The following is a 20,560-nucleotide window of genomic DNA, read 5'->3' as shown; positions in this document are numbered from 1 at the left end:
ACAAAAAGAAATTATACAAATGCCAACAATAAACAGATGATACCATCACTAAATGTCAGATGCTCATTATCATCATAAAAGGATATCTGGATTTGTACTCATTTAATGACCTAACATAATAGTGCTTAATGGTCAGTAGGTGCTAAGACTGCCTCTGTGAAGAGAGGGAGGGAGCCATGGGCATGGGACAGGGCCACTACTGAGCTCACTGTCATCCCCTCCTGCAGCACACGTGCACCCACTAGAAGAAACCTGGCCTGAGCCAGCTCCTCACGGGTGCGCACTTTTCTTCAATCTACATTAGGCTGAAATGGAAAACACTCTGGAAAGATGAAAGTGAAAAAGTTAGGATCCAAATTCATAAAACCATACAGGGAGAGTTTAACACTGACTTATTAACCAATTCCTATTACAATAAATCCCAAATCTCACAGAAATTACAACCTAAAGAATTTCTTCCCCCAAGACACAGTAAGCAGAAACTATAAATATATTTTAAGAGAAATCCATAAGGAAAACTTACAAAGATAATTATAATATATCTAAAGTTTTGAAGATACCTTAAGGGAAGGGCTTCCACTATCAAAAACAGAATTCAAGATTGGAATATCTAGTCTGACACTTCCCAACTTCCCTAGCTCTTCTGATACTGAGAATAGCAGCTGGCTCTCCTTTCAGCCACAAAGTTGCTATTCCAAGATAGCATCCAAGGTTTACTTTGTTTTGAAGTATGTAATGCAGCCAACTTAAAATGTAACTTTAACAGGGCTTGGAGGGTGGGTAGGAAGACAGTTAGGCGGAAAAAATCCAGTGTTCTAAGTAGCCATCACAAGAGCAAACACACAAGAGGCATGTGATGAGTGAGTTTTAAATATGAAATTTATTAAAAACAGCTGCATTTATCTAGGACTTGTAGATAAAATTAAATGCTTCCTAATTCCAAAATCAGAAAATAAGACTCTTGCTTAGAAAGTATTTTGGTCTGTAATCTGACAAACCTTGACTGCTCAACTTTACAATAGAATAAAATTCAAGTAATCACCAGCTGCCACTTCCACTGTGTTCCAATATCCTTCCTTTCCCCAAACTGCTACCTAGAATCAAGAGGAATATCTCTTTTTCTCCTTTAATGCTACAGGGGATGAAACCCAGGGCCTCACACATACAGGCAACGGCTCCACCACTAAGTTTACTTCCCCAGCCCTATTTTTGCTCTCTTAATGAGGCTAACAAAAAGTTAAAACAGCAGAAGTACCTCATACTCTGTGCACACTTACACTCTGTTCCGTTTATCTTTTATTAACAAACTATTTTTTAAAACCTATTTTTCTCCTGTTTTTCTAATCATATTATATAGAGACAGGTACAAAAATATGTTCTTAATTTACCAACAACTTTGGCAGTTGGGAATAATATTTCAGTCACACTGAAGTTTGTGTTAATGTTAACATATCATGCTATACTCATAGTAGAAAAATGTATTATATCAAGTTTTCAGATTTAAAGACGAGAGTTACTTTCAACATGTTGCTTCCACATATTCAAAACACAATTCCAAATCAGTACTTTCAAGCACAAGTTTTCCATCAATCAAACTGTGGTAGGAAGTATACACTGAGTTTACTTTGTAAGTAAGGGGAAAACTCACTAACTTGCTTTCCTTGTGGATGTCTTTTGCTACACATTTTTGAGAGGTATACATTCAATTTTAGTCCAAAAAATATTTTTAATAGTGTTTTTTTCTGAACCTGAATCTCACCAACAAGGAAAAAACCTGGGGGAAAAAAGGTTAAGGTTATATGTATTTCCTCTCTACAATATGTTGACTAGAGGGGGAAAAAAATCCAAATATAGTCTACAAAAGGTCTGGATGCTTTAGATATCATGAAAACAAGGCTGGGGGTATAGCCCAGTGGCAGATACTTGCCTTGCAAACATGAGGCCCAGGGTTCAATCCCCACAACTGTTTGGGGGGAGGCATGGGTGTATATTATGACAAAAATAAAAAACAAACTCAAACTGGAATTAACTAAAGTAAGGAGGATTTTTAATTCAATACTAGAAAATTCATTCCAGTCTGCTATATAACTTGATTTTAAGTTTCAATGAGGAATACACTAATATACCTAAATCAGTTTGACAAACACTGAGAGCCTTTAATCACTGAGGCACACTGTTGAGTCCAAAAGGGAAGGAGTGCATGCAGCATTTCCACACTTATTTGTACACAGAACTCTTCACCATAGGTGTTATCATTCATTCCAATGGAACACAGTCTAGGAAACGCTGAGTTAACAGATGGCCCAGCATGGTCCAAATTTATAATTTTATGGAAAAGAACTTTGTTGCCATCATTAGTTTAAGAATTAAAAACTTTGCTTGAACATTGAACAGTCAAGTGAAAAACGTGATAAAGTATTTCCCATACAAATTCCAGTTTTATACCTTCACCCTCAAAATTTCTTTCTGTATACAGAAATCAAATTACATTATAACTTATAATCAAAATTGTATAAACATGACAAAGCTCAGATCTAATTCAATTTCCACTGTATTTGGCTGACTGTACCTGAAAGGAGACTTTTTCTCCTAACTGGAAACCAAGAAACATCCAAGAATGCCTTGGTGGAAACAAGAGGTCAAATGAGCCAGGCTGTCACACTGTCACCAATTTAACAAAGCAGTCATTTTGTTCTCAATGTCCATGAATGCTATCCATACAGTATTCCAGGGAATGATACAAAATGTGGCACTGCCACGTTATATTTTTATTGTCTCAGAATGTTAATAAAATTGTAAATGTACATAAACAATTATTTGTCCTCAAATTTTTTGCTGACAAGAACTCTGCTCTGCTAATAAAAAATACAGACTTAAGCTACTAAGATTAAAAAACAGGAGAAACATATTATATATTTATATCTTGCTTTGTTTCTCCAAAATTCTGTTAGAACTCTATATACAATTACACTGAAACAAATGTAGTGATGCAATTTAAAACTTCAGGAATGTAACAAAAAATGGTAACATTCAATAGCATCAACTTGAAGAGTAGGGACTTTTATCTAAGACACAACTACACAACTAAAATCAGCACAACACATCAGCTAATATGAGTTAACAACCCAAGAAAGGCAGTCTAATGTCATCTGATCTAAATCTACATATAGGTTTTTCCTTTTATAATGTTAAAAATCTTATATCAAAAGTTCTGTTTGTACATTTTATATTATTCTCTTATAATATTCTTTTTTCCTCAGTCCTTAAAAACCAAATTTCACTTTGTGAAATTATTTCAATATTTCTAAAATTCAAGAAAATACCTAATTTTTTTTCAATTACTTCTTGAAATAACTACTTGAAAGTAAAGTCTTACTTAATAGGCAAAGATATCAAACTACATACAAAGAGGTCACCCAAAAGTAGATACAGCATCTATATTGTAAAAAGTAGGGAAAGAGAGTATCCTTGTATTCACTCCCTCTACTATATCTTAATAAAACATAAAATTTATCATATTTAAAAACTGATATATCAGGAATATCAGAAAGAAAACTGTTTCTTACAGTTAACTGACTCAAAATATTAGTCCTGGGCAACTCTTTCAAGCCCTACAGTGTGCTCTCCAGCCCAGGAGATACGCAGGTGCCTTGGTCTTAACAGCTCTGCTCTTTCTCTCTGCTTTTCTGTTCCTCTGTTAGCCCCATACACCCAATCCCCAATTAAAAAACAAAGTTCCCTCTCTCTTTTTCTACTTCCTTCATTCTGAGTACAAGTCAGAAATTATCCTAATCATGGCTCGTGGTAAAAATAAGAACTGTTTACTAAATGTCAGATCCTGTGCCAGGCTTATTTCTAGTCCTCACAATTCTCTATGAGGCAAAAACCACAGGCTCCCTTTTATATGTTTCAGCATGAAGCTCAGAACTGTTGGGTACTCTCCCAAGGGCCATTCAGGTAATGAGTAGAAAATCAGCATTCAAATCCAACTGTTACTTCACTCTAAACTTTGTCCACTGCTCTTCTTTTCCAATTAGAAAAGTGAACATATCTAGCCGGGTGTGGTGGCGCCCACCTGTAATTCCAGCGGCTCAGGAGGCTGAGGCAGGAGGACTAAAAGTTCAAAGACAGCCTCAGTCAGCAACAGAGAGACACTAAGCAACTCAGTGAGACCATATCTCTAAATAAAATACAAAATAGGGCTGGGGATGTGGCTTGGTGGCCAAGTGTCCCTGAGTTCAATCCCCAGTACCAAAAAAAAAAAAAAGGAAAGAAAGAAAAGTAGCACATACAGGAGGCAAAACAGTCAAAGTACTATTCTTAAGCCCATGAAAGACCCTGCAATCCTCCTCATCACCACTTTTCTCACTGGCATCTGTTTCAATAGTATCATTTTCTTTTACTTTTCACTACAGACATTTAACATTTTATGTTATGAACAACATATTAACTAGTGTGGATTCTTGACAACACTTGAAACCCTATTCTTATGGGAAAATAAGTTGTGAGTTAGAAATCACCAATATAAAAGCAAACTTTCAAAATACAACCTACACATTTTTAAAAAAATACCCCTTTATAGTTACATTTGCGAGTAGGGGTTGCCCGTTGGTCTCTTTTTATGATTTATGTCTCCTCAGGATTTAAAAGGAGCGCTTCCTATAGTCCTGAAGTTCTGGTTCTGAAAGCAACTTTCTCGTAGAGAGGTAGGCAAACTACAGCATACAAGCCAAATTTAGCCCACTGTTATTGGTGAAAATTAAACTTATTGGAACAGTCACCCCGTTTGTGTATTGTCTATGACTGCTTTTGCACTACAATGCAGAGCACAGTAGCTGCAACAGAAATCATCTACCCTGTAACACCTAAATGACGTCTAATCCTTTGCAAAAATAATCTGCCAAATCTATGCTTCTATTTTTATTTGATAAACTACCATCATTTATTTGGCTATGAATATAGTTTATGCTGATTCCCAAGAGTATTGAAAATATGACAGAAATACAGATAACCAGAACAAAAACAGGTAAAAGGAATCAAATAAGTGGGAAGATGGGTAAAACAAAACCTAGGTCATCTCAGCAAGCACATGAGAAGATAACACCAAATGGTAAAATTCAGCCAAAAATGTTTCTTTAACCTCATCTAGAAGCCAAAGGAGAGGAAGACAGACCAATTCTACTTTTTCAGTGTCCAAAATAAAATCCTAGTATTTGCTCATGAAGAGGTCACTCTCTGGGTTCTCGTGAGTGGGGCACTATGGTACACAGTGAAAAACCATCCTCCACATTATGGTTAATTACACTCAATACAATAGTGAGTTTCATACAGCTATGTTATTTGAAGAGATACTTAATAAATATTTGGTGTTAAATAAAACAAAGCACCTATAAATCCAACCAAAAGTCACAAAAGTGTGGACTAACGTGCCCTTCCCCTGTCCTATTAGATCTAAGCATAAAATTTAGGCTAAGCAATAACACGACTACATACAAAGTAATTCACCATCTTCTGCCGGTATTACATAGTAAAACCAAGGGGCTCTCCCCCCAAACACAGAGTAGATCCTATTGAAGGCACTCTGGTCTCCTAACACTAGTGAATGTGCAAGCTGACTTCTGAGGGTTTATACAGGAGGACTTTTCATTGAGAGATAATGGACTATATAACACCAGCAAAGCTTCCTGGACAGTGAGCAGGACACGGAACTCGACACTGCAGGTGTTTACATGACTGCCATTAAAATGATATTCTACCCACACTCATATTAAAAGATTTTACTGTGCTAAAACTTATCTTACTTAAAAATAAAATTATAAACCATCAAAATAGACCTGATCAACTACTCAGACAAGTTTAGGGAACTTCAAAGCAATGGTTGCTCAGTGACTTGAATGAGGAGCAGGGAACAGTATGAACCATTCTAAAGAAGAACCATTATGCAAGAAATGAGCCAATCCACTTGGATTTTTTTCTTATCATTCCCTCCCTATCCAGGGAATATTTAGGGGCCAATACATATCTTTTACTTTTGCCTTTTAATACATCGTATCAGGGAAAAAAGTCTAAATATTACCTTCTGTAGAAGCTGCATCAATCATTACTCTTTGCATGAGTACTGGTTCCAATCCAAAGTCGAAAACTATGGTTTGGCGAAAAGTTCCAAATATTTCTGTGTTAAATGCTATCCCGACTTTATACACGTAATGATCTAATCCATTTTGGGCCATCTTTCCTCCTATCCATTCTTGACAGTTTTCTGGGACTTCTTGTGATACCTGGGTAGTACTATCTCCGGCAGATATTGCAATGATACTAAAATGAGGACGATGAGCATCATAAAGCAATGCTACACGATACAGCATTCTTGCAGGCTACAAGGAAGTTAAAATAATGCATTGAGTACAAGGGGGTGAAAAATCCAATTGTAATTGGGCTCTTCAACGAAAATATTTCCATAAGGGACTGTTACTTTCCCATGCTTTTAAGATACTATGCTCAAAATACAAACTGCTCATAAGTGATTTAAGAAAAAGTCAGAATGGTTAAAAAAAAACAGTTGTTAAAATGATATATTTATGCTACACCACTAGCTCCCTGCTTCTTCTGTGATATGTTCGTCTTTCACTGGACGAAATCTATCTCCTTCTGTCACCCTTGACCTCCAACTTTCCATACACTTTGCCTAAAAAGTTTTATGTAGCCTCAAATAGGAAGCCTTCATAGGAGGGCAATTACCTCTGAAAGCCCTGGATTGGGTTCAGGGCTGAAGCTAAATGTTCTTAGCTTTTTCATCTCAAGATACAGATGATACAGTGGAAGAAACACCACCAAAAAGAACACAAAACTTTTCCACTGAACATAGTCACAGAAATTTTTGACTCTGCTTCAATCTTAAACTTTGATTATTATAGTTTAAGATAAGAAATACTACAGAAAAGTCTCATATTTAAAACTGTATTACAGAATTTGCAATCTCTTCAAATCAAATAGAAAATCAAGTTATTTAAAAATCTTAAAACTGCCAGATTAAACAATTCAATTTTTGAATAGCTAATTTATAAGCCATGAACCCCATCCTACATTTCAGTTTTGTAAGATAATATGGCAAATACTTCTTTACCAAATAAATAAATAGAAAAGAATACTAAATAACTATACAGATTGTATCTCAAAGTCAAAATAAATTGTACTTTTAATGACTGAAATACAGAACTCCACTTTAGCACAATATAGACCCTACATGAGATGTACTTAGATTAAAACATTTTTAGTGCTCTCTTAACACAGAGATTAAAAGGTCCAAAAAAGCTTGAAGAAAACTTGACAAAACTTATATTCTTAAATGAGCACAAAACTCATACCTTACAAGTGAGAGCAAAGGTCCATGTCTGGTGAGACTTTTTGGTGTTGACAGTAACCGACAGGTCAGGACTATGCTCCACCTTTACTCCTTCTATACATTCACTAAGCTGAAAATAAAGAGAATTGATCTTATGGTTTTTATCACTAAAAACACAAATAAAAATTTTAGCATGATAAATAAATATCAACAGTAAAGACACTAATGGAATTGTTTATCAAGCAAGGTATTTTATACATTAACTTAAAGTTATTTTTATAAGAACAAATATAATAGAACTAATATCAAAAATAAATTAACCAAAACAAGTGATCAAAACTGCCTAAAAGAAGATAATTAATACAACACCTGCAATTCTCTAAGCAAATAGTTTAATGTTGGCCTTAATTTAACAAATTAATCTACTTTTGCTACTAAAAGCATCATTTTATCAGGAATCAAGTTGTTCATATATTAGAAAAGGAAATAAACCAAAACACAGCATACAAAAAAGTCAAGATTCAAATAAGTTCATTGTTTAAGAAAGTCAAAAAAAAAAAAAAAAAAAGGTAGTTTATTTTCCTCACCACTTTCTCAGGAGATAATGAATTCATCCACTTTTCTATCAAGGTTTCCATGTAACTGCCTGAGAGCTGTTTATTCTCATTTTGTTGTTTCAATTTTATCAACCGTGAAGCGTATCTTTTCTGCCATTCTGCTAGTTCTTCCTGGGAATGTGCTGAAGTACACTGGGCACCATACCTACAGATTCCTTGCTCTAAAAATCTAAGTGGAACAGGAAAGACTGTTTTATCATACACTTTGTTTAACCATTAAAGATAAACTTGCAGCATTTGCCCTCTGCCTCCTCAAGAACAAAAACAAAACATCTTCTGGAAAGCCATACTTATCACACTGCAAAGGAGACAGTGGAGGTCTGAAGAACTATAGAACATTTATAACAATCAAAACACCAACCCCACATTCACTGACTTCTTTCTCTGGAATAAGGGACCCTAAACCACAGTACAGTCACAACCCCTTCCCCCAAAAGACACCAAAAAGTCACTTCCTTTGTGATACAAGAGCTCTACTGGTTAATTCCTCTAAGGGTTTTTTTTTTTTTTAAAGCAACACTGACATCAGTGGATTAGCTGCTCACACACAGGTAAGCTGTACTTCCCAAAACGATATGACCTAAAGAAAATGTTCCATATACTAGGAATTGCATTCTGAAACAAATTAATATGGTATTAAATTATCATTGTAAGGGTACTGCTTCTCACCTTCAAATATAATAGTTTTACTCTATTTATATATAACTATTACCTATACTTCACTGAAAATATTGGATGGTATTAATTTAAGTTTCAAATAAATTCAGGACAAGAGTTTTATATTACAGAGTCCCAAATTTATTCAATAGTCATATTCAATTCTTCAAGGGGTAAATAAATAAATGTTCACTTTAAAGGATACAAGAGTTACTGATTTTTCAGTGTTTGACTTGGAACACTAGGGTGACTTCAGCTAACAATATTATAGTATATATTCCATAAAGCTAGAAGATTTTGAGTGTTCTAACTACAAAGAAATGATAAATGTTTAAGTTAATGAATATGCTAACTACACTGATTTGATCACTACACAATGAATGAATGCAAACATCAAACTATCATATTGTACCCCATAAATATTTATGCTCAATTATGTGTCAACCAAAGACAATTTAAAAAGAAATCAATTGTTAATTTTGTGGTCAAAAACATAAAAAGGGCTCTGACCATTAATTTTTTTAAAAAAAAGTTTCAAATATGCTACAAAATGATGGGTAAAGCCAGTTTTTAAATCAATGAAAACATTTAAAAATTGATAGATCTTTGAGAGGAAAAAAAACGAAAATTAATCTATAAATAGCAAAACAGAAACAAGAGAGATATTATAAATAATTTTCAAATCTAGCTGGAAAGAAATATAAAATGAACCACAGCATAGCATAAGTCTTCCAGTGGCTTACCACACTGGAAAGCTGAGTGTATCTACAGCTTCTCCTATACAACAAAGCATTTGAACTTAAAATTATGCTGTTTATTAAATTATTTTATGCTTCAAAAGACACATTTAAAATCATATATTTATGTATCATTTAAGCATAGCATGTTTTCATGAGCCAAAAATTTCTTTGTCATTGTATGTTTTGCTTTAAAGTATTATTTTTCCCTAAAAAAAGGAAGGTTTTCTGTTCTCATCTGGACTATAAATTTTTCCTTCCCATAGGACTATATGCAATCTGACCTACAATACAATGCCACTAGGATTTTCAATATTTACTATTTAGTTTCTTTATTTCTACTGCAAAATCAAATCTGATATCTTGACTAGTCAATCATCAAAACCACGTATCAGGTTTTCTTATTATCAAAAAAATAATAAGAAAAATTCTACTAGTACCCCGTTCTCACAAAAAGAACTGAAAAGTTCACCTTTTTAAATGTGATTTTAATAAATTCTTTCTACATGAATATGTAATTACTAAATTTTGAAAGGTTAGCCCTTCAAATATAAATTACTCAATATAATTCTATATAAGAATTACATGAAAATTTTTCAGGAAAGTTATTAATATAATTTAATATACCTTTATTTTATGTTCTACTTTAGTTTATGAAAAGCAATTTCAATTTCAATCACCTTAGCTAAGTAAATTTCATATTTATAAGAGACCAGCAATTAAGCTCAACCATAATAATACAACTGGCCTCATAAAAGACTTTGGAACAGTCTTAACAACCTGCATTTAGATCATTGTTGTTTGTAATTAAAAGTAGGCTCATGGATATGATTTTGACTTTAATGACAATGACCTTTGTGGCTTCTATTTCATATGGAAAATAAACCATTTTACTCAATCATTATACTTTTTCTTCCTTCACTATTATCCTCTTTGAATTTGAATTACTACTTTCCAAAAAGAAAGGAAAATAGTCTATCCTTTCAACAAAGACATGTAATTGGTTTAAAAAAAAAAAAATTCACATTACCTTTTACACAAAGTATATTCCTCGCTGCTTGTGATTCCCCTAGGTGGTGGGCGGAAATGCCAACCATTACAAGACCCTAGGGAGTAATCAGGATATAATCTTATCATTTGAGGCTACCTAATAATTCTGACATTTTAATGTGTAAGAAACACTACAATCCCTCCACACACATCATCCCAGATGATGTAAATAGGACATGACATACTAGCTTCTACCAAAATGTAACCTACCAATCAACTAAGCTAAATCAATCAAGTAGGTGAAACAAAAAAATCACTGAAGAGGCAGTTAACTTAAGCAAGTTGGTGGTCCTGGCCCTGTCCTATAAACTGGTGGACCTGTATCAGTGCAGTCTCTTCCCTAAGAACCAGGGGAGGAGTTTGGCATGCTTGTCATTTCTTAAGCATGAGATGTCGACCAGGAATTCCTTTAGGAAGGAAAAAAATGGTTTTATCAAGGAAATCTTACATAACAAATTCCACTACTGCACTCTGAGTAAGAAGCTCCACATCATCATTCATGTTCCTTGGGATTTGTCTGACACATGTCTCTGTATTCTGTAACCCTCTTTTATAACTGAAATAAAATTTTAAAAGTTTATTTCTGAGATAGGAGCCAAAACACAAAATTTGTTTAATTCTGAGTATAATGAACTTCAATTTTAGATGAGATTCCAAATAAGCCAATGAAAATGAAGCTTAAGAGGAAAAACAACAGCTTGAGGCTAAGCAGCCATTTTCTACTTCCTCCCATGTCACTGTGCCTCCCACTACAAGGGGTTAAAAATTCAGCCAAGTTAAATTTAAAGATATGCTTCATCCCTTACTAGCAGGGTGACTTTGGGGAAAGTACTAAACCTTAACAAATATCCACTTCATCACCTATCAAAAAGATAGAGAAGGACCCTAAGAAGTCAGCATTGTTCTGTGAAAGACAGCATGTGGCAAACACCAATTAATGTTGGTCTCTCTTCCCTTTCCTCTGGTAAATGGAGAGGGAAGGCTTAATTAGACAGGAACAACTCAGTTTACAGATCAGAACTTAAAAAAAAAAGATAATGATTATACTAGCCAATGGGAGAGGGAGAGAGGGAAGAGAAGAGATGAAGAGGAGAAGAGCTAAGGATAAGCTTTAAATTTAGTCCTATACAGAGGCAAGAGGATGAACTAGATGAACTCCAGTGTTATTACCTTCTACCTCCACTCTGCCCCATTCATCTATAAAAGAGTGTCAAGGAGAAAATGGCTTTCATCCACAACTATTTCTCAAATGTTTATATTCTTTCATACATCTCCACTTACATGTACCATAACTCAGTAAATTTCCTCCCAATAATCAATTAAAAAAAAAAAAAGCCCAGATTCACAGCTATCAAAAGTTACACAAGATTTGGTACTTACCTTCATCAAAGTCTTCCACATGATATCCAGAGAGGACGTTACTAGTTGCTGTCTGCAATTTTTCAAATGAAAGACATGTAAGACAAACAAGAAATAACAAGTTGATGCTGAATTAAACTTGGATATTTCTAACATAAAAAAGCAGAGTTTGAATACTTAAAAAATATTTAATAACACTAGTATGTTACAAGGGATATTTTGTGCTCTTTGTTCTATGTTCAACTATAATAAAATATGGAAAAGCAGCACTTGTCAGACCCTCTTTCAGGAAACTGATAGAGAACTCCCCATAAGAATACACCTGGTAGCAGAAGAAAAAAGTCTGTTCTGAACTGAATGGGGGGTAGCACCTCCCATCCATTTGTTCATTTCCCTCTGTGTCATCATACCTATAACATCTAGAGAATGACCCATGAGGGTGGTATGTTTTCTCCCATAGCTAATGGCATGCTACAACCTCTGGGCCTTGAAGCAGTCTCTACCAAGTCCCCCTCAATCTGGGATAAACGCTTCTTTCACAATGAAGTCAAAAGCTGGGGATCCACTCACTCTAACTGCCTTAGATAAATGCCAAATTAGCACTTTGGGCTCTAACTTTACCCTAAGCTCCACACTCTCAATTTCGAACAAGTGCCAACTAGTGCACTTTTTAAAAAATTATTCTGCAGCCTCTTGCATGCTGGATCATTCCCAGCTATGTACAGATTTGCTGTCAACAGTATACAACTGCCTTTCTGCATTCCCATACCTCCCAGGGTACTGGCACATAATGAGTAGTCAATAAAATGCTAGGTGGGTGGGTGATCACCTAAGCACTTCACACACAAAACAAAACTCATCAACTTTACCCTAAACCTGAACCTCCCTCCCACTTCCAATACTTTTTATCTCAAGTTAATGTAGTCTTCCTTCCCAAAGAAAGTCAGACTGAAATTTTAAAAGCCATCTTAAACACTTCCCTCTTCTATCTTGAGTATCCTCCAAATCTTGCCCAAGCAGATCTAGAATGTCTCTCATATCTGTCCACCATCCTACCACCTGTCTCTTCTGTCCCTGAACCAACTGACTGTGTGCCAATTACACTGTACCAAGTTACTTCTGGGTCTTTACTTAGATGCCCTCATCCTATAAATTCAGTAACTATGCTCTGCTCTGCTCTGCAGTGTTCACCTCTCCTCTCCCTGCTTATGTTTCCATCACCACGTACGTCTCAAATGGCTCTCTAGAGAGCTTTCCACACACAGTTCAGCCGTCCAGAGCCTTGAGTAGTCCAAGTAAATGTTAAACTGAATCAAAAGCAGGAAACTCAGTATCCTAAGATGAAATTTGGAATGTCTTACAGAAAGAATATAATGTCATAAATGTCAAATGGCTGCAATAATAATGTCATTGTCCTTTATATGTGGTTAATCAAATTGAAGATTTTAGCTTGGGCTAGAACAAAATCACTGTAATACTGTTTCTACAGAAAAGGGCCTTCTGATTTTCCACCAACCTACTTACTAATCAGGTTCTAAAGATAAACCATTTTTTTGTAAAATGAGAAACTGAATATAAAAATAGACAAACAGTAAAACAGGAATGAAATGATTATTATACACACTATTATATGTTTATTTAAAAAGACACACCAAAAAATCTCTTTAAATTTTATAAGCCAGGTCTATGTGTACCCCTACTAACTCTTAAAATATGACTCTATTTAATAGAACATATAAATATAAAAGCTAAACAACTCGCTTCAAGCATGAAAAAATTTAACACATATTCTTTTTTTAAGGGGGAATCATTATTAATTTAAAATTTGGTTACAACCAATTTTATTGGCATTAAATTAGAGGTATTTTAAATTTGAATAATGGCTATTTACCAAAACTCGGAAACAGGCAAAATGGAAATAGTTTTCCAATAATTACAGATCAGAAGCCAGAAATCAATTTAGGAAAATACAGACAAACCCTATGTTTACAATGATTGTGCTGGAGATTTAAAGTTCAGTAGCGCATTAGCAAACTTCACATTTAAATCAAACTTTTGAGATTTGACAGCTGTTTCTTGAAAAAAATCTCAGTACCTTGTGTTAATCAGTCTTCCATGTGCCTTAGCACACTCCACGGTATATATACAAAACACACACCATGTTGGCAATTAAGACCTTTTCTTTAAAACTTATCAAAATTAGCTTACCAAATGCATAAGAGAAACAATGGCAATGAAATGTTTGGACCATCAAATAAATCTAAAACATTTACAACTGTTGGAAGGGACAAACACATGGTGCATTCCATGTAGCATCAGGGATGACTGTGAGCCAGCAGTTGAGTCTGTGCTGATACAACAGGTCTCAACCAGTGCTCATGGGTGAAGTGGACATCCTCACCAGGAGCAACGGTAAAACAAGCCTGAGCCTGGCTGACTACTGGCTATCCTGTCTTTTAGGTTCCAAGGTTTCATTTTTGTTTTTAAATACTTTTTTTATGTGCTCAGACCCCAAAAGAGATGGGTAATTATCTGTTAGTTATGATATTCAGTCTTTACTGACACCTTCAGGGAAAAAAGCCACAGATTACACTGCTACACCTCTTTCAAATTCACAATCAAATCTATTGATTAGACACTTCATACTTCACTAAGGAATATTTATCGTTTTTGTTTTTATGAATCAGGCTTTTGGTCCAAGTATTGATCCTCATCCACTAACATTTACAAGTTAAATAACAGCTCAATTCAATCTTTAAATAACAAATTACTGTTACTTCTAAATTTGTTGCGTGTACATTAGTAAGGGAAGCAGGGTGCGTTAGTTTTTCCAAGATGGATTTTTTTTTTTAAATATTAGCAGTTCACTAACCAAAAAGAATATTATTCTGTTCACATAGAAATTACAAACAAAACTTAAGTCACTTCTTGTAATGGTATAATCATAAAGTAAAGAGGCAAGTAGTATTTGTGTTCTTACATGTAACAGGATTATAAACATTAAAAGTAAAAATCATTTTGCTTTTTGGTCTGGGGATTGAACCCAGAGGTGCTTTACCACTGAAGTACATCTCCCGCCACCCCCCCCCTTATTTTAGTTGTAGTTGGACACAATACCTTCATTTCATTTATTCATTTTTATATGGTAATGAGGATCGAACCCAGCACCTTGCATGTGCTAGGCTAGCACTCTACCACTGAGCCACAACCTAGTCTCCAGCTCTTTTATTTATTTATTTTTGAGACAGAGTCTTACTAAGTTTGAGGCTGGCCTCAAACTTGCAATTTTCCTGTCTCACATCTCCCACGTCACTGGAATTACAGGCATACACTACCATACCTGGCTTAAAAATAAAAATTTTAACGTATGTGTGTGTCATTACCAGGTTTATGAAGCTATTAATTCAAATAAGGCAATAAAAGGGAAGAGCAAATTCAAAAATCTTGATAAAATGAAAGGTCATTTTATTTTATATTCTTAAAGTCTCAAACATTTATAACTGTTTTGTTATTTCTTAGAAATTAAAGACTTACACATATACAAGAAAGGAAATGGCTTTGAAATTAATGAGACCTTAGTGATTCTTGATTCATTCATAATACGGTAACATAAGACAAAGAAAATGACTAAAAAAAAAAAGATCTGATAATAGCAAAACAGTTCTTCATTCAGCTTGTATAATCCTTAACTGTTTTCTTTGTTGGCTGTTAGTTTTAGCTGGGATGTGTTATTAGATTTGCAATGAGAAAGGAAATCACAGGAGGTCTAGGCTGGTACCCAAGTCTCTGCCTAACCCTCTCCCCTAGCTGTAGCACCCTCCTGGAGACCAACAGCTTCTCGACTCTCAGCTTAACTATCTCAGTTCCTGGCCACCTGAACCAGTGATTCTTTCTCCAGCAGAAAAGCTAATTCTTTTCCCTTGATATGAAATGTGCCTACAACTGTTTGATTAATTCATTTATTTTCTATCTCCTCCCCAAGACTTTAACTTCCCAGACAGAAAGGACCAGGAGTGTCTTGTTTAAGGCTATATCCCCAGCACCAAGCATTGTACTTAGCACATAGCAGGTGCTCAATTCCTTAAAAAATAAGGCAAATCAAATAATCACCTTACCTGGGCTTCCACTTATGATAAAAGCTGACAAAATGGCTCTTTTTAAAATAAGACATTTAATAAAAAAATTTTTTATATATATTGGATGAGGAATAAAAATGTGGGATTAATAAAACTATGTGCCTTTTACATGCCATTATTGTCCCTATCAACAACAGGGACAACAAGTCCTTCACTGTTTCCAGTCCTTCACTGGAGCACATTTTTGTTCACCATTTACTTTGATACACATAATTTCTGTCTCCTAAACCCATTCCCTAAAAAAAATCCAAAAGTCACAGAATTTCTTTGCTTTTAGCATATGGAATATCTTATTTTGTTTTTATATTATCACATTTTTTAATGATAGCATTTTCTAACAGCCAGAAGTACTTAAAAATTAAAATTTCCCAAACATCTCTTCTATTTGGCAGCCAGACAACCAATAAGAATTAGGAACAGAACAGAACACCTGGGATGCAGAGAAGACATAAGAAGAAGCAACATTCCTAGGACAGGACTCAACTGGGTCACAGGGGAGATGGAAGGTCCCACTGTTCACTTTTGTAGCCCTGCCTGCTTGGCTGATGCCACAGTGATTTTTCAAATTTTAACACCCAATGCTCACCATCCACTCAGAATCAGACTCTTCCAAAGAGATTTCCTGAAGCCAACTTACCTCTGTTTCCATGAGAAGAGTTTTTAATCTTGTCAAATCTTTTGTTACCATCCCATTCTAAAAGGGTGAAATAAAAAAGAGAAAACAAATTACAAGATTAGTTTTCTGTTTTCTTTTTCTTTTGTTTGTTTGGTTGATTGGTTGTTTGTTTGTAGTGCTGAGGATTGAACCTAGGGCCTCACACACGCCAAGAAAGCACTCCACTATTTAGACACAGTCAAATCAGAATATTCATTCTTTACTATGGCAACTGAGCTCTGCATTCCTCCATCATTTTGGAAGTTTATCTTTAAAAAACAAAATTATCCTCATCCCTGGATCTGATTACCACTAATGCTGGTAATAGAACTACACATGTATGGGGAAAGGTTAAAATGGTTAACAGGACTGGGCTGGGGTTGTAGCTCAGTGGTAGAGCACTTGCTTAGCACATTTGAGGCACTGGGTTCAATCCTTAGCACCACATAAAAATAAACAAAAATAAAGGCATACTGCCCATCTACAACTCCAAAAAAAAAAAAAAAAAAAGGTTAACAGGAAAAACTAATTCAGTATGCATGACTCTGTATGCACCTTATAAAAAAAGAGTTTAAAATTAATTAAATAAAAAATTCAAACAGGTACAGCAAAATGTAAGTGAATTTAAAAACAAATCTAATTTTTTTTTACTTTTTTCCCCTAGGATTAATGATTTTATATATGGAAAATGGAGAACTCAAAACAGTTACCTATGACTCCAAGATTCACATAAAATGATCATACTGCTTTAAATATGGCTCAATAATGAAGTTATTGAAGGAAAATATTCATGTTTCTAAAATTCAAATTTCACTTGAGATTTATAAGCAAATTGCTTTTTACTATTTCTAAATTTAAAAGCCCGATGGGTACAACTGTAAAAAGTTTAGCTTACACGCAAAAAAAAAGCTTAGGATTATCTTAATTATAAATGAGAGATACTCTTGACTATCTATTTAGAATTAATATCTAATTTTGCTATATTGATAATATATTTTACTTTTAAATCCATTTGTAAAGTGTGTGAAATCAAGAGACACTGACAATTAAAAAAACAATTCACCACATAATAATTCCTTAGAAAATGAATAAATTACCCTGAGATGGACCAATAACTTAAAATCTACCAAGTACTTTCCTAATTTCTATTTTTGTACCCAATATATATCTTTGCAGTGAAAATGTAACTGTGCCCTAGATTTTCATATCAATTCAGAAGAGTAAGTACGAATAAGTCACACACTGCACAGCAAAGTATACATATACATTTCTTGTTTTCACTATTTTTCATTATAATTCCTGAAAAATATCAGCCATGTTTATACCACTAACAACTGGTAAAAAAGTTACTATCTCTTTTTCTTTTTTTTTCTTTTATTTTAGTTGTTGATGGACCTTTATTTTTTTGCTTATTTATATGTGGTGCTGGGAATCGAACCCGGTGCCTCACATGTATGAGGCAAGCGCTGTACAGCTGAGCTACAACTCCAGCCCCTCTTTTTCAATTTCTACAGATTATCAACTCTAAAGTTCAAAACAAGTAGTCTTTCATTTATCCCAACCAAAACAACTTTTTCAGAAAATTGAATGCTACATATTTTTTTATGGGTCCTAAGTCTGAATAATTACGTAATTCTTTCAGAGTGGTTATGAATATTAATTTATACACATACCATCTTCAGAAACAAAATTATTATATAGTCTAGACAAGTTTAAACAAATTTTTTTCTTACATGACAATAGTTAAACAAATTTTATAAAATAAATGGCTTAATTTAAGAATACTATAAGAAGCATTTTAAAAGATGCTTTGAGGCTCTATGAAATTGTATTTTTAAAGAAAATCATTTAGGGGAAGGGGCTGAAACTCAGTGGTAAAGCACTTGCCTCGCATGTGTGAGGCACTGGGTTCAATCCTCAGCACCACATAAAATAAATAAAGATATTGTGTGTCCATCAACAACTAAAAGAATTTTTTAAAAAAGGAAATCATTTAGTAATCCTATACTTTAAAATATTTTATAAGTACATGTGATATTAAAATACATAATTATAAGCTAAAACAATCCAATAATTTAAACATAATTTTGTTAAAGGAAAAAAATAAGCTTCAACAGAAAATCTCAAGAGTCTCGTGAACTTTGATTTCTGAAAGGAAGACCTAAGAGGAAAAATGCACACTATTTTTTTCCCATAATACAGCTAAGGAGTCAAAGGTGTTCAGGCATTCAAATTTCAAGCCCATCAACATACCAGGGACTCTCCCGTCAGTGACTTGGCAAGAATGGTGGATACAGGCTGGAGCTTTCCTTTCAGCTGCATGCAGCAAAGCACTGTCCGAAAGGCACCCTCTCCCTTAGCCAGTCCTTCTCCCAGCACTGCCATCAAAGAATAGCATCATTAACAACGTGGCGTTTGATACACATTTTAATTATAATGTAAACACAACACAAGCATGGCTTTCATACATGAGAGAATAACTACAAATACATGAGGAAAACATTGGTGTTTCACATCTGTCCAAGACATGAAGGACAGAAAACTTGTGCCAATGAACATATTAAACCATAACCTATAGCCAATTACAATCACATCAAAATCATGGGGAGAACTGGAGTCCTCCAATACGCAGCTAGATTGGAGGAAAAGCTCATGTTCTATGGTACAGTAAGTAGGATAACTACTTCCGGCAACAACTAATTGTACATTTCAAAATAGCTATTAGAGAGGATTTGTAATATTTCCAATACAAAGAAATATAAATGTTTTAAGTAACAGATTGTAGGGATGGCCTTAGGCCTTAGCCTAAGCAACTCCATTTTAAAACTCCACTTTGAAATCTGAAGTCTCACCAGGAATGCCTCCAATATTATCATCATCAGGCATAGCCCTGACATAAACAAATCACTTCTCCCTTATCACTACCCTGATAAGCTCAGAGTGAAGTCTCTGTCATGTTGCCCTCACCCCAATAAGGGGGAGAAGCAAATAAATCAGGATGGAGACCACCAGACCAGATGTTTTAACCCCAGGGCATATAACATCACTGAGAAATACGGTGGCAGCTGATAGGGATTGAAAGAGTGGTCAGAAGCCCCAAAATTTAGTATAAATGATGGAGCAAATGAATAGACATTCAGCCAGCCAACAGTGATGCCCTCATGCTGGACAGCCTGATGAGGACCTGCACTGACATCCCAACTCTTCTCATGGTTTGCCTGATCCTCTGCACCTTCCTCACTGCTCTCAAACTCTACAGGCACATCTTGACCCTGTGAGAACTGCAACTTATCCCTACAACCCTCTCCTCAACCAGCTGTCAGCTCCACCCCAGGAGAAGTCTGCCTTGGTTCCTGACATGATCACTGTGTGTATGCACTTGCTGGACTTAGAGCCAAAGGCTTGATCTGGCACTTGAGCTTAGCATGCAGAGGGAATGTCTGTCATGAGCCTGTCATGATTGAGAGTGTTTGCAGTTTGCTGTGGATTGATTGTGTCTACTGCAGTGCCTAACATTAAGGATTGTCATTTTCTTTAAGGACCTATAGAGTGAAATTGTATTGAGTGATTTGAGTGAATAAAGCATTGAAAGGGCAGAAGCACGTGGACATTCTTTATTTCTCCCCCCTCGTATAAGTCACATCTTTGCCCATCTCGACACAGGTATACACAGGGTATACACAGGTATACCCTGCTATGATCATGTTATCCATGTCTTGAAATATTACATTGTACCTTATAATATGTGCACTGTCAATTAAAAACAAACAAACAAAAAACTACATGGTCAATTTTTTTTAAAAGCTCTAGGCAGGCTTGGTGGAAGATGCCTGTAGTCCCATCTATTCCAGGAGGCTAAAGAGAGGATAATCTGAGCCCACGATTTTGAGACACTGTCTCTACAGAAAGAAAGAAGTGGGCTGGGTTGTAGCTCAGTGGTGGAGCGTTTACCTAGCACATTTAAGGCACTGGGTTCAATTCTCAGCACCACATAAAAATAAATACAT

General features: G+C 35.0%; 1 protein-coding gene across 1 annotated transcript in view; it reads right to left on the bottom strand.

The window, feature by feature from the left end:
• Helz (helicase with zinc finger) overlaps window positions 1-20,560 on the bottom strand; it is a 169,749-nt gene that overhangs the window by 106,442 nt on the left and 42,747 nt on the right. The window contains exons 6-12 of the mRNA XM_077801421.1: window positions 18,807-18,931; window positions 16,536-16,592; window positions 11,784-11,835; window positions 10,384-10,459; window positions 7,930-8,128; window positions 7,365-7,472; window positions 6,077-6,374 (exon numbers count right to left, since the gene is read on the bottom strand). Coding sequence (XP_077657547.1) covers window positions 6,077-6,374; window positions 7,365-7,472; window positions 7,930-8,128; window positions 10,384-10,459; window positions 11,784-11,835; window positions 16,536-16,592; window positions 18,807-18,931 — 915 coding nt within the window. The remainder of the gene's footprint in view (window positions 1-6,076; window positions 6,375-7,364; window positions 7,473-7,929; window positions 8,129-10,383; window positions 10,460-11,783; window positions 11,836-16,535; window positions 16,593-18,806; window positions 18,932-20,560) is intronic.

This window comes from Urocitellus parryii, chromosome 7 (assembly GCF_045843805.1).
Source record: "Urocitellus parryii isolate mUroPar1 chromosome 7, mUroPar1.hap1, whole genome shotgun sequence".
Taxonomy (NCBI): domain Eukaryota; kingdom Metazoa; phylum Chordata; class Mammalia; order Rodentia; family Sciuridae; genus Urocitellus; species Urocitellus parryii.
This window is presented reverse-complemented; position numbering and strand designations above follow the sequence as displayed.